At 36.1% G+C, this 14404-nt stretch overlaps 1 protein-coding gene across 1 annotated transcript; it reads left to right on the top strand.

Moving 5' to 3' along the window:
* Positions 1–1108: 1108 nt before the first annotated feature.
* Positions 1109–4378, top strand: LOC148154939 (tripartite motif-containing protein 16-like). The gene has a single exon (XM_088013829.1). It carries the CDS (start codon positions 1126–1128, stop codon positions 2797–2799), a length of 1674 nt encoding a protein of 557 aa, XP_087869955.1. The 5' UTR covers positions 1109–1125; the 3' UTR covers positions 2800–4378.
* The last annotated feature ends 10026 nt before the right edge of the window (positions 4379–14404 follow it).

Raw genomic sequence — 14404 nt, 5'->3', positions numbered from 1 at the left:
CACATCATTAATATTCTAAAGACAGGAGTGTCCAAAGTGTGGTCAGGGGACAAAAGAAAAACGAGGCCATGCCTTTCCAAAAAGATGCTTGCAAAAATTATGAGCACAAACTTTTATCTTTTATTAACCATGTTTAATGATATGTATTTAATTATATGGGCAATAAGACCACACATATCCAGACATTTTCACTCAAAAGCATACATGGGACACCCAGATATTAAATATAGCTATAAGAAAAAGTTTTGAAGAAAGAATAACCCATATCCTGTTCTTGATACTGACAATCATTTTTGTTTCTCATCTATGATTTATAGATCAATTTTAACAGAAGTCAGACCACTTTCTTTGTTTCACTGAAATGGTGCTAGTATATATATATAATCGTTTCATATATATGAAACGATATATATGAAACGATATATATATCGTTTCATATATATCGTTTCACAGGTTATTTCATTACAAAACTAGTGACTCTTTCCATATCAATAATAATCAGGGACTGCCAAAAGTTTATTTTATAGGTTTATTTCCTTTGTTTCAAGTCAACATAATTTTTTTATTTTACTTTCAAGTTCATGAAAAAAGTACCAGAATAATTTTATACGTCATATCAATGTTAATTCATTAAATAAAGATTCCCAGCATTATTATCATAAAACCTGATGTATTACTTTTAAATGATCAAGAAACCAAAGAAAAGCCAGAGCATTATTCTATCAGGAACTGAAAACTGCTGCATTATCAGCAACAGTAAAGTAAGCTGATAGGGATATGATGCAAACATTGATTTCTCTGTGTCCTGCAGCCATGACAGAGCAGTTGGAAAACAAACAACATATTTCTGCTGGTGACACACCCAGACTCACCATCAGAGAGTTTAGTGACTCAGTTAGATGTTTTGAACAGAAAACTGTTGCAAAGAAAACTTGAAATTTTATTACATTTACAGCCTTCCTCTTCCTGGTTTCAAACACTGAATCTGGGTGGAACCAACAACCACAGAAGGTAGAAGCTGATTGGCTGTAGCCTCTCTGCCCTGACATGTGATTGGTGGATTGGAGCTCAAGGTTGTTTCTAATCTCAGGAAACGAAACTAACAGTCAGTGTGACTGAGGAGAAATGGAGCAGCAGGCAGTTCAGCTGGACCGAGAAACCTTCTCCTGTTCCATCTGTCTGGATCTACTGAAGGATCCAGTGGCTATTCCCTGTGGACACAGCTACTGTATGAACTGTATTACAAACTTCTGGGATGAAGGTGAGAAGAAGAAGAACTACCACTGTCCTCAGTGCAGGAAAACCTTCACACAGAGGCCTGACCTGCAGAAAAACACCATGTTAGCAGCTTTAGTGGAGCAGCTGAAGAAGACTGGACTCCAAGCTGCTCCTGCTGACCTCCACTATGCTGGACCTGAAGATGTGGCCTGTGATTCCTGCACTGGAAGAAAACTGAAAGCCATCAAGTCCTGTTTATTCTGTCTGGCCTCTTTCTGTGAGAAACACCTTCAGCCTCATTATGATGTGGCTCCATATAAGAAACACAAGCTGGTGGAGCCGTCCAAGAACCTCCAGGAGAACATCTGCTCTCGTCATGATGAGGTGATGAAGATGTTCTGCCGCACTGATCAGAAGTGTATCTGTTATCTCTGCTCTGTGGATGAACATAAAGGCCATGACACAGTGTCAGCTGCAGCAGAAAGGATTGAGAGGCAGAGAGAGCTGGAGGAGAGACGAGGAAAAATCCAGCAGATGATCCAGGACCAGGAGAAAGATGTGAAGCTGCTTCAGCAGGAGGTGGAGGCCATCAATCGCTCTGCTGATAAAACAGTGGAGGACAGTGAGGAGATCTTCACTGAGCTGATCCGTCTCCTCCAGGAAAGAAACTCTGAGGTGAAGCAGCAGATCAGATCCCAGCAGGAAACTGAAGTGAGGCGAGTCAAAGACGTTCAGGAGAAGCTGGAGCAGGAGATCAGTGAGCTGAAGAGGAAAGGCGCTGAGCTGGAGCAGCTCTCACACACAGAGGATCACAACCAGTTTCTCCTCAGCTACCCCTCACTGCCAGCACTCAGTGAGTCGACACACTCATCCAGCATCAACATCCGTCCTCTGAGACACTTTGAGGACGTGACAGCAGCTGTGTCAGAGCTCAGAGAGAAACTACAGGACGTCCTGAGAGACTCATGGACAAACATCTCACTGATGGTCACTGAGGTGGATGTTCTACTGTCAGAACCAGAACCAAAGAGCAGAGCTGAATTCTTAAGATATTCATGTGAAATCAACCTGGATCCAAACACGGCACAAACACGGCTGTTACTATCAGAGGGAAACAGGAAGATGACAGGAATGAATCAGGATCAGTCTTATTCTAATCACCCAGACAGATTCACTGTTTGGTGGCAGGTTCTGAGTAGAGAGAGTCTGACTGGACGTTGTTACTGGGAGGTGGAGTGGAGCGGGAAACAGGCTTCTGTAGCAGTTGCATACAAGAACATCAACAGAGTAGGAAATGGGAATGAATGTAAATTTGGATATAATGATAAATCTTGGGCATTAGAGTGTTCCCAAAGCAGTTTTAGATTTGGTCACAACAACATCTGGACCTCCATCTCAGGTCCTGCTTCCTCCAGAGTCGGAGTGTACCTGAATCACACAGCAGGTATTCTGTCCTTCTACAGCGTCTCTGGAACCAGGACTCTCCTCCACAGAGTCCAGACCACATTCACTCAGCCGCTACTGGCTGGAGTTTGGGTTTGGAAGACTGGAGACTCTGCAGAGATCTGTAAACCCACATAGATGTTCTCTTTTTTCTGATTGTTGATCAGAGTTCATTGTTCTGATCTCTTTGCTTTACTCTTCTGTTTCTGTTTTATTTTTCTGGTTTAAACATATTTCTCTGTGTTTATGGCTTTATGGCGTATTCAAATCTTACTTAGTGAATATAATAAATCAGTAGTAAAGGAAATCACTGCTGATGTTTTATTTCAGTCTCACGTAATACAAATATATTTCTCCACATAACAATCTAAACTTCTCTGTTCTAACATTTTGGTTTTATTTTTAGTATTGATGTGTTTGGATGTTTTTGCTATTTTTTTAATCAGCTGGAATGGAACTGAACTGAAATGTTCCTTTCAGGTCAGTTGATGTTAGCTTCAAAGTGAAACTAACATCAACTCAGAAATGATGCTGTTTTCATCTCAATACTTCAGATTTAGTTCAGAAAAACATGTCTACTGTTCTGTCACTTTCTCTTCAATAAAACAAATTGATTACAGATACATTTTTGAAAGTTTATTTTTCATTACTACAATAAATTGTAGGTTTTGCCATTTAAAATGCAGAAATGTTTCCTTCAGAGTGACTCGTGATGCGAATGAAGATCAAATGTCTGGTTTCACCTTCACTTGGTGCTCAACTCATCAAACAATCTGAAAGATAAGAATAATGACACTGAAATACAAGTTTCATTCTTTTGTTGACAGTGAGTTTCTGTTATGATGGAAATTTAATCAGTGAAGTTTTGCTGTCATCACTACTGATTTATTATATTCACTAAGTAAGATCTGAATAAATTATCAATTCAAGATATTTGTTCTCAGGAACAACTGTCAACTTTTCTCTAGTTACACACACATCAGGTTTTGCAGAATCCACAGGAGTAATATATGCTTATATATACTATTTTCTTGATATTTAAATGCATACATGAGTTATTCAACCATTTAACAATCTGAGTCATTGCTGCTGTTAACTGCAGCTTTCTGCTTCATAGCTGGATGAACATAAATAACTGTATTGTCTGTATCCATAAACACCAAAACTACAAATAAACACAAATGATGGCACACATATGCCCTTAGTTTATGAGTTCTTCCTTTGACAAAAGAATGAACGTATTTTATGACGTTAAAGGAGAAGTTGTACGGAGAAAGTTTGGTAAGAAAGACACCATGACTGAGTCCAGACCACATTCACTCAGCCGCTACTGGCTGGAATTTGGGTTTGTCAGACTGGAGACTCTGCAGAGATCTGTAAACCCAAATAGATTTTCTCTTTTTTCTGATTGCTGATCAGGTTCATTGTCCTTATGTATCTGCTCTGCTGTTCTGCTCTTTCTGATTCTGATTTAAAATGTAGATGCATAAAGGAAAACACTGCTGATGGTTTATTTTATTCTTATGACACAGAAATATTTGTTCACATGAAAACATATAATTCTCTGGGCTCTAGTAGTTTTTGCTTTAATATTCATATTGATGTATTTGGATGTTCTGATTGTTCTTTTAGTCAGTTGAGACTGAACTGAACTTGCTACTGTTTTCTTTATTGATCTAAGAATCCAAAGAATAAACGTGAAACTAACATCAACTTACACCTGATGCTGTTTTCTCCTCAATTCTTAAGATTTAAATCAGAAAAAATATTTGTCTCTTTTGCTTTCTTGAAAAAACTAATTAAATACCTTTTTAAGGTTTTCTTCTCTATATTACAATAAATTGTGAGTTTTGTCATTAAGTGCAGAAACCCTTCCTTCAGAGGGTCTCATCTGATGCTGGAGAAGATTAGATATTTGGCTTCATCTTCATTCATCAACAACACTCTTTCCACCACTGCAAAAAATTACAGAAATAAAGTTTTTATTTGACTATTTAATGAAGTCAGAGTTTTTAGCCTGACTGGTGAGTTTGGTTGTCAGGTAAGCATTTATATGAGATGATAAAAGACGTCCAGGCTGCACAGAGTAATGGTTTGCACTGAATTGCTTACATACAGACAGAAATCTTTTAACTCTAGTGAACCAGCTTGGTAATTTTCACAGAAAAACAACTAATAGTGTTTTTTTGTTTTATCTCTCAATGGTCACTCAAGACGTTTTCCTAAGAGATGAAGAGGAAGAGTTTTTTTCAACTTTGTCAGACTGTGGCAGCTTTGGATTAATGTTGAGAGCAGAAAGATTCTGTTTTCACAAAAGGAAGCTGCCATCTGGATGCAAGAGATGAAAGAGAAAAACCATATTTCATCTCTGAGTTTGTGTGGAGTCGGTTTGCATTTTGCTCCATTCACAATGTGAAAAGACCAGGTGAGATGGAGCCAAGGTACCTTGGTCCAGTTTTAAAGCACCGACTACTGAGCTTTGCATAAGAATTCAAATCAGTCACATATTTTTCCTAAGTGAACACTATAAAGGAAAAAAAAAACACAAAAACAACTAAAAAAAAAAGATGCTAAAGTTCCAACAAAGCATGTCTTCAAGCATAGCTCCGCTTCTATTTCAAATTAAAATCTCAATCATTTCAAAAACATAAGCAAGCCTCTTGTGATTAGTCTGGTAAAATTGAATTCTGTTCCCCCTGGAAATCAGAAAGAAAGGAGACATAGTCAGACTGAAACTTAAAGCAAGACGCAACAAGTGAACAAGTCTGGCAGAGACCAGTTCCTCCAGATCTCAGACTTGCTTTGATAGATATCACTGAACATAAAAATTTTAAAGTTTGAGGTGTTTTGGAAATAAAATGAGAATAAAAACTGCATAAAGTTGTATAGCACAAGTAGTGCTATACAACTTTAAAATCAAACATTTCAATGGATAATTTTTTTTTGCTAAATACTGAGGCTGTTTATGCTTAATTTTGTTTAGCTTCCATCCATGTTTGCATTATTTAATTAAACTAAATGGAGCTGAATGTGAGGGAAAGCGTTACCAAACAATAAAGTGCTTGTCAAAGCATCACAAACCTCTTCCTGAGATCCAGTGCTAATTCAGTTAGTGTTGAGAGAAATGCAGGCTGCTTGAGAATCAGTCATAATAAATGAACAGCTGCACATCTGGAGATGCGGCTCTCAGAAGAAGAAAGACTCAAAAGCTCTACTTAAATCGTTCTGGTTGTTTGATTCCAGCAGCAAATCAGAACCACTCTGCCGATGCCGTGCTGCATCTCCCTGCTGAAAATCTGCAGAACGGGACATGTTGGAATTAATCGCGTGAATAATCTTCAATGTTTCCGTTTCATAAAAACCCTCAGAGAGCCTGGGGGATATGTAAAAATTAAAAAACAAGTACCAGAAGCAACAGGTGCAGTTTCAGAGAAAGCTCCTCTATGAATTTTCATCAGTCATTTATCTTGAGATTATCACATTAAAAAGACAGCAAATTAATTATGAAAAGTGTTCGGCACACTAAAACAAGTTATTATTTTCCATCCAGATGGCTTCTGGCACATTTTCAAAATCACGTGTCAGTGTGACCTTGATTTTAGAGGTAAAGATCACCTTAAATCTATTCAAAGAAGATTCAGAAATGTAGCTCACATTATTTCTTTGACTCCAGAGTAGGCTTTTAGCTTCTATTGTCTTCACTAAATACAACACTGTGAGTGTGAATATGCACTTTAAGGATATGTGAGCGGCAGGGGTAATTAGCTGCAATCACAACCCGTTTCGAATCCTCACCCAGTAACTTGCTAACAAAAACACAATCAGAAAGTCAAATAAATTTGATGGTAACATATTCCTTTAACCACATTGCAAAGGAAATGACTGCATGTTGTCAATGTTGTGCAAAAATAGCAGCTAATTTTGTACCCAAAAGAAACATTTTCATCTAAATTCAACCATTCTCATTTTTAAAACCTCATTTGTCTTTTGTATTTCAGTGATTCTTGAGAATAGGGACAAAACAGGTCCTATGGATAAAGCACAAAATTTGAATGAAATATAAACAAAATATAATTGTTTCAAATATCTGACTAAACTAACCTGGGTTATGTGAGCACAACAATGTATATTTTCCTGGTGTTTGCTGAATATTTTTTTATTTCAAACATTGTAGTTGGTGGATGGTGTCTTTAAAATCCCTTGTCCAGGAGCAGAACACAATACATTATAACAGTTTAAAACAATTAAAGAAATACTAAAATCATATATTAAGACAATTAAATATAAGTAGTCATATAAATAATTATAAAAGTATCGATAAATTGAATTAAAAATCATTTTTATATAACTCCATTGAAATTTGTCCCTAGTTTTTGTCAACACCGTCAGACAAAAAAAAAATAATAATAAAAATCAAGCATTATTGGGGGGCACCAGAACTTCTGAGGACCCCATGACCACTTCCTTTCTCTTCCTTTGCTGAGGGCTAGTTAGCTCTGGTTAGCTTATGTTATTCTTTAGTATTTCCTTCTTTTTATTCCTAAGTTGCTCGTCACAACTCCGTCATGCACTAACAACTTCATCAGATGCACTTTTTGTTGTTTGTTTTAAATAATTTTTTGTTTATTTGTTTCTTGAGAAGCATTTGTCTGCAAAAATGAGTAAAAATATCACTAATAGGGTCATTAAAAAATAATTTTATATTTATTTTTGTCAGATGGTGATGACAAAGTTCTGGGTCAGGTCGATTAAAAATTTAATTTAAAAAAAATGTTGCAAATGGGAGCCTGCACCTTAGCATCTTTACATTTCCAAAACATTATTTGTCATATTTGCATACATAAGGTTGAGCAATATTTTTTTTTTAATATGGGAAAATTAAAACCATTTTGTCCCTATTCTCAAGAATCACTGATTTGTGTTTCATGAAAGATATTTAATTACTCACATAATTTCTGACAGATTTTATAAATATAAAATAAGGAATACTACATGCTGACTCTGATTAAATAATTGTTAAAGATCTTCTCAGCCAACTGCAACATACAATTGCATGTGATAAACATATTTTCTGGAGTCATGTGTCTGTAATTCGTCTCCTGCAGTTTTAGTTATCGGTAAAATAACATTTTTCATTACAAACTCATCTCCTCAATCTGATGGTGACAGCTATGTTGTGGTTCCAGTCCTGAGTCCTGCTGTTAAGCTGAAATTAAACTTTGGTTTCATGTCATATTTCACATGTTTAAACAAGTTTACTGTAAGTAAGGGAATTGAGTTTTTGTAGAAAATGAAATGATAAAAATACAAAGCAGGATGAAGTAAAGACAAAACCATGCAACATAATTAAGTTCTTAATTTTTTAAAAGTTGAATGTTGGTGAACATTGGGTTTCTAATAATTGCATAAAACATACGAAATGTTACAATTTAGTTCTTCTGGCCATTAAATTTAAAGATGAATATAAGAGCACAATATAACACAAACAGTGTTTCCAACACAAATAAAGCTCTGGAAAAAATTTTAAGTAATGGAAAAAACAACATGGAAGATGAGCAACAGAGGATCTGACCACAGAGTAACAGAACTAAGGAGTATTTCTACTTGGGAGACTGATTACTGAATGCTGAGAGGAAGCACTGGCAAAACCAGGAAACACAGAAAATAAGCAGAAAACACCAGAACTGATGCAGAGAAATAAAAATAGTGCTGCTCCTCCCAAAACTGAAAAGAAGATTAATATCTTTTTCTAAATCAGATGTTTAGACATTTGGACATCAGACAATACTAATATTAAAATGATGAGCAAGCTATTTGAAATAAAAGTAGGGTTAAATTATGTTCTATATTTAAATCTTAGTAATATAGCCATCATAATACCATGCAGCTAGCATTTTGATACCAGGGTTATCAAACTGGCATAATCTTATACCGTAGTATGGACAGCAAATTAAAACTTGTGCATCACGTACTTCAGGAATATTTTTAAATGCAATTAAAGTGTTGAATCATTCCTTTCTGAAAGAACTGGGAAACTGAAATGCAGAAGCTCTGACAGCAGCCATGGTGTTTGTCAGACCAGGTGAGGCTGTCAGAGATGTGAACTCACTGGAATTTTAAGATGTGGACTCTTTCCAAACAGTTTATTTATAAATCTCCACTCATAAATAAGCTTCCAGGCATTTTTTTTATATGTTTAGAATAATTAATTGTTTAGTTTTGGCAGCATTTTGAATTAAAAAACATTCTGATCACTACTGTGCAAGCTTGACAAATTCTTCTCAGGAGCCAAACTGACTTTTTATCTTCACATGATAAAAAAGACTCACATATCATGTGCAAATTTAATAATTGAGTTAATGTGACAGGTTTGTGTGTAGTTGATAGAGTGTTGGGCCAAGTTCACAGACTTGTTGCTTACTGATGTTGAGTGTGAAACTTGGACGAGAGACAATAACCCTGCCTGACAGTTTGTGGGTGGACTTGTAAAAGAAAACACTTTAAATAAGTTGCAGATGAGAGAGAGAGGACTAAGATCAGTCACTTCAGAAAGGATTCTCACCTAACTCTCAGTTTGCTCCATCAGGGTAAGACATGTTTGGAAACTGTAGCAGTGATACCGTCTGTCAATCTGTTGCAGGTTGCTGCTGCTGGAGGAAAGATGGAGGTCTAATGTGTTTAATATGAGGCTCTCAAAGCCCAACATGATCACATTAGAGAGGTGTGAAGTTGTGATGATGATGTGTGTGATGGTAGTTTATGAAGATGGCTGTCTGTATAACACTGAGCTGAGTATTCCCAGTTAACCCATCAGAGCAGCAGCTCGTTCAGGACTTACCAGCCTCACTTGGTAATTTGGATTGTTGCCAGAAGTAGGTTGAGCCGATGCACTAAGGTTTAGGTCTTATTAACACAAAGCAAGAAACAGTCTGTATAATCAATGAAGCGTCGAAACACTAAATATACCTTATTGTGTATTAATACCTACAGTGGAAACAGAAGCTAGCATCCACTGCTTTCCTTATCTTCACTCTTGGTAGCACAGCCAATCAGTACCAAGGAAGATGAATGGTGCTCCAGGATTGGCTGCTTTGCAAACATCAGCCAATAGCATATCACGTAACATTGTTCCAAAGTATTTCAGCTTCTTTAGCTGAACTGTCTGTTGGATACATGGATTTTCTGTATATTCGCTGACTTGCATTTTCCCTCACCCACTTTGACGTCACCAGGAAAAAGGGCTTCCCCCAAAAAGTTGTCATTGTCTTTCTTTCATCATGAATGTGGATCAGAGCTACAGTAGCATCCTGAGCTGTTCTGGGTTTGATTCCCAGCCTAGGGCCATTTTCTGCATGTATTTCTCTTCTCTCGTCTCCATATTTTCTGTCAATTTACTGTGCAATAAAGGCCACTAAAGCGTAAAAAAGAGACAACTGTATTTTCATTTTGGTCCAATAATCTTGGTTCATGTTAAAAGAGAAAAAGCAAAAATAATATAAATCTGTTCTGTACAAACACATTTTCATGGCATTGTTTGTGCTACCTAGTTACCTCCCTGCTCACCTGCAGCACTGAGTATTTTTGGTTCAGCACCACAAATAAAAAAATATTTTTTAAGTTAGTTTACTGGGTGCTTTTGGGAACTGTCACGCACAGCACTGTAGGAGCTTTTCAAGTGTCATTGAGTATTATTTTTGTCTCTTACTGCTTCATTTTCTCATACGCCTTGCAAAAACCGCCAACAGTCAGGACAGGGGAGGACTAAAATATAGGCTTTGAAGTGATATTTAAAGGCAGGCCAGGGAAAATAGCTGCAGATGTGGAATAGTATTTTTACCAAAACATGTCAAAGACATTTCATTAAGACCTCATGATGACAAGAAGCTTCTAAACTACAACCAGACACACTAAAATAGAGCATAGTTTGATCATGACCACAATAAATTGTCCTCTCCTACTCCATTCATGTTTTTGTCACATCCATCAGCGCAAAGAGTAGCCGTGCTCATTTAGCTCCCAGTTGAAACTCCACATACAAAACAGACACATGCAGGATGTTCTGGATGTGATTTTCAAAAGCTTTCATTGGCTTTGATTTAATTAATTTGTGCTGCGGAGCCTGTTTCATTTAAAGCTCCAGCTGCAGTTGTTGAGTCACGATGTACAGCCTCTCTGAGGGCTTCACATGCACCAGGTGACAAAATGGAGATAAATGAGTCGAGGTTTCAAAGTGACAAGATGAAAGGAAAGATCGGTTTTCATGGCAACCGATCAAACAAACTTATTTAGATGTCATAGTCTCACATTTAACATGTCCAGTTTCTTATTTATGTCTCCATCGATATTTATTCTTTAACAAATCACTGCTGATAACCTTTTTTATTATTTTTCTCCCATAGTTGCATCATATGTGTTCTATTCAAGCGAGAAATGAAACCAAAAACCAGATGAATTATTACTTTTGATGGCACACATAAAACAGCTTCAGGAGAGAAAATGAATTCCTACAATGAAAGAAGTCATAAAAATATATATATTAGCTGCTTCCTTGATTAAGACAATTATCTTTGGCTTTTTTCAGTGGTTAAATACTGACTGAGTTAACCAAAGTAAAGTGAGGCATCTTGTTTCAATCCTGTGATAATGAATTTTTAAACAGAAGCAATCACAGATGCATTTACCAACAATAAATAAATGAATAAATTAGAATAAAATAAAATGGATTTTACTTATGATACTTTTTTGGGAGGGGTTGCATGCTTTATATTCTTCTAAGGTTCACACAAAAATGTGGACATAAGTAAAATATTAGAAATATGGCAAAGCTTGGCTGTCCAGTTTCCTGTCTGAACCAGTCATTCAATTAATATGAAAGGTAAATTATATAAAGAAAATGTTTATTATTCCCCTGTTGTGGAGTAACAGGGGAATAATAAACATGGCAACCAGACCCACCGTGTTGTTTGCTTTATCCGCCGGGGAAGTGCACTTAAAAACACTTTGCATGTTGCAGAGAGTCAGTGAAGCACCACCTGTATTGATCATTTTAATCTAACACTGAGGATCTGTCATTCTTTTTATTTAAACACCAAATACCTGCAGCAGCATTGAAGCTAATCTAATTAGGATATGCCACTGCTGATTATCCTGACATCAAAACATGGAGTACTCCGACTGATCCAAATGTCCTTAAGCCTGCTTTGAAGAGCGTTTTCTCATAGCCTAACAGTCTCCATCGCTCTCACAACTTAACTTGCTGTCACTGCTGAATTAAAAAAAAACACATAATACAACAAATGTTCCCCAGTATGTCAGACTCACTATGAATAATCCTGGTTTATTTGTTTCTATGAAACTTCAACAGGAAAGTGTTCAGAAAGGATGAAAATATTAGTGTCAAAGTGCATCGGCGGTGCTTCATCTCACCAATTATGTTGGCAGGCGCTTCACAGGGTCTCTGCCTAAAATCTCATCTTGGAGATGAGGCGACTGTTTCATGGCGTCCAATTAAAATCTGTGCTCTCAGTAAACTACTTATCCAGAACATGACATAGTGAGGGGAAAAAAGCCACTTAGCAGCTTTAATTTATCGCAGCTAATGAATAATATGTTTTGAACCTGCATTCAATGAGGGAGGGATGGGAGAAAAAAACTGAAACTGACATTGTTTTGTTTTTCTTTGGAATTACACATCTGGATTTAGCTGCTGGTAATTAATTTCAAATTTTGTTGAAGAGACATATTTTTCAGATGCCTCTTTTGCTCCATTTCTTTTTGTGAATAAGCTGAAACTCTGTCCTAATCTGTATCAGTTCAGCAGACATTTTTAGCCATTCCTTTTTACACATCTTGCTAAATAAAGTGGATGCTACTGAAGTTTACTCACCATTTGTATCAATTTCTTCAAAATTGAAATAAAGACCTTGTCTTTATTTATGTCATGAAACGTCATGACTTTATGTCATGACCTTAAACAATGAGCAAAATCAGAGTAACAATCTGACAAGTTTTGAAGATTATAGTCTGATAAACAATGAAGGACTTTAAAAGAGATCTGTATTTGATCTAGAGATTAAAAAACTCATCTGAATTTGAAACAAGTTCATCATAAATTCATGCATTATGTTCCAGTCTGCAGTCTCCAGCCTTTGTGTGTCTTTTGGCTCTCATGGCATACAAGCAGAACAGAAACTATTTGAAAACATTCAGATAAGAAGGACATAGCAAACAAAGTAAAAATAAGCCAAGTATTTCTAAAGTCATAATTTGTTGTGTTGAAATGAGATGAATGATGGTTTTGTTTCTTAAAAGTGGTAATAGTTTTATTTTTCTAAGCAAATGATACAGACACAACAAAAACAATTCTGTCAATAAATACACTAAAAAGAAAACAAAATATTTTTGCAGTTCAGAGATTTACGTTCCTTCTTCACTAATAGTGACATTAAGAAATTTACGTGCTACATTGGTGGAGTTTGATAACATTTCTGTTAAAAGCTTTATTGACTTGTTTTCTTGTGCAGTTTGTTAACTGGAAACTCCTGAACAGTCTAATTGATAACTTTTGCTATCAAAGGGGATCAAACTGTTAGCTCTCAAAATTTGGGTTCACTTCTATGTTCAAAGCAAAATAAACAAATACATCTGGAAAAAAAAGAAATAGAGCAAAGGAAACCAAGTTATTGAACATAAAACACTAAACTGGCATTAAATGAACAGAGACACTGCAGAACTCTTCCTGGCTTATTTATTGCACAACTTCAAAGCACCAAGGTAACATGTTAAGCACTTGGACCCTCACCAGAGTTAAACTAAGTAAGGCTCCGTCCTAAATCACATGCACCTTGTTGCTAAAATGGCGCACTAAATCATCCTGGAAAGCCATCCTGCTGTATATGAACCTTTTGTTCATTTAAAATACACTTCACTCATTTTTTGTTGGCTCAGCATGGCTGTTTTTTTCAGGGATGTGACTGTTCATGACTTTTCTCTCAGCCCACAAAGCTAAAACAAACTCAGTGCATTACAAAATAGCCACCTAGGAAGAAAAAACATAAGCACTGATTTTCCACCTCAACACTCAGCTCATGAGAAAAAGGTTCATGTGGCATTTTGTCCAATGAGCAGAAGAAGATCTGGAGAAATCTTGCTTGACAGGACCTAACAAACTGACACTCTAACCAAGGGCTTAAAAGTTCATTATGTTGAGCATAAATTACCTGCACTTCACCCCAGTTTCAAATGACCATTTTTGACCACTGTTATTAGAAAAGAAAAAATGAATAAGAGTTTATATATCTGCTCCAGTTCAGACCAGCATTTACAGACCCATTCATTAAACTACAATACTACTGAAAATGTCATTTATTTCAGTAACTCCATTACCAAGAGAAACAGATTATACAGATTAATTAGACAAAGACTGATCTTTTAACCAGTTTATTTCTTTTAATTGTGACGACTTTCTGCTAATACCTAATAAAAATGTCAAATTTAAAATTACAATTTTACATCCGACCATTAAGAAAACTATTTTAAAAAAATGTGGGCTTAATGAAAAATATGCTTAAAACCTGCTTACAGGTTGTTATTTTCAAAAGGTACATTTAATCTGATAAATGAGACTTCTTGGGACATATATTATAATTTATTGAAAATGACTGTATGCTCATCAGAATAATTATATTAGACGGATGGTTTTTGCATGAAACATAGCAGTAGTGAAAGGAAGCGGCTGGAACAT

The sequence above is a fragment of the Poecilia mexicana genome, unplaced genomic scaffold, assembly GCF_051168715.1.
Source record: "Poecilia mexicana isolate PSO_F unplaced genomic scaffold, ASM5116871v1 scaffold_16, whole genome shotgun sequence".
NCBI lineage: Eukaryota > Metazoa > Chordata > Actinopteri > Cyprinodontiformes > Poeciliidae > Poecilia > Poecilia mexicana.
The sequence above is the reverse complement of the archived record's forward strand: the minus strand, read 5'-3'. Positions and strand labels throughout refer to the sequence as shown.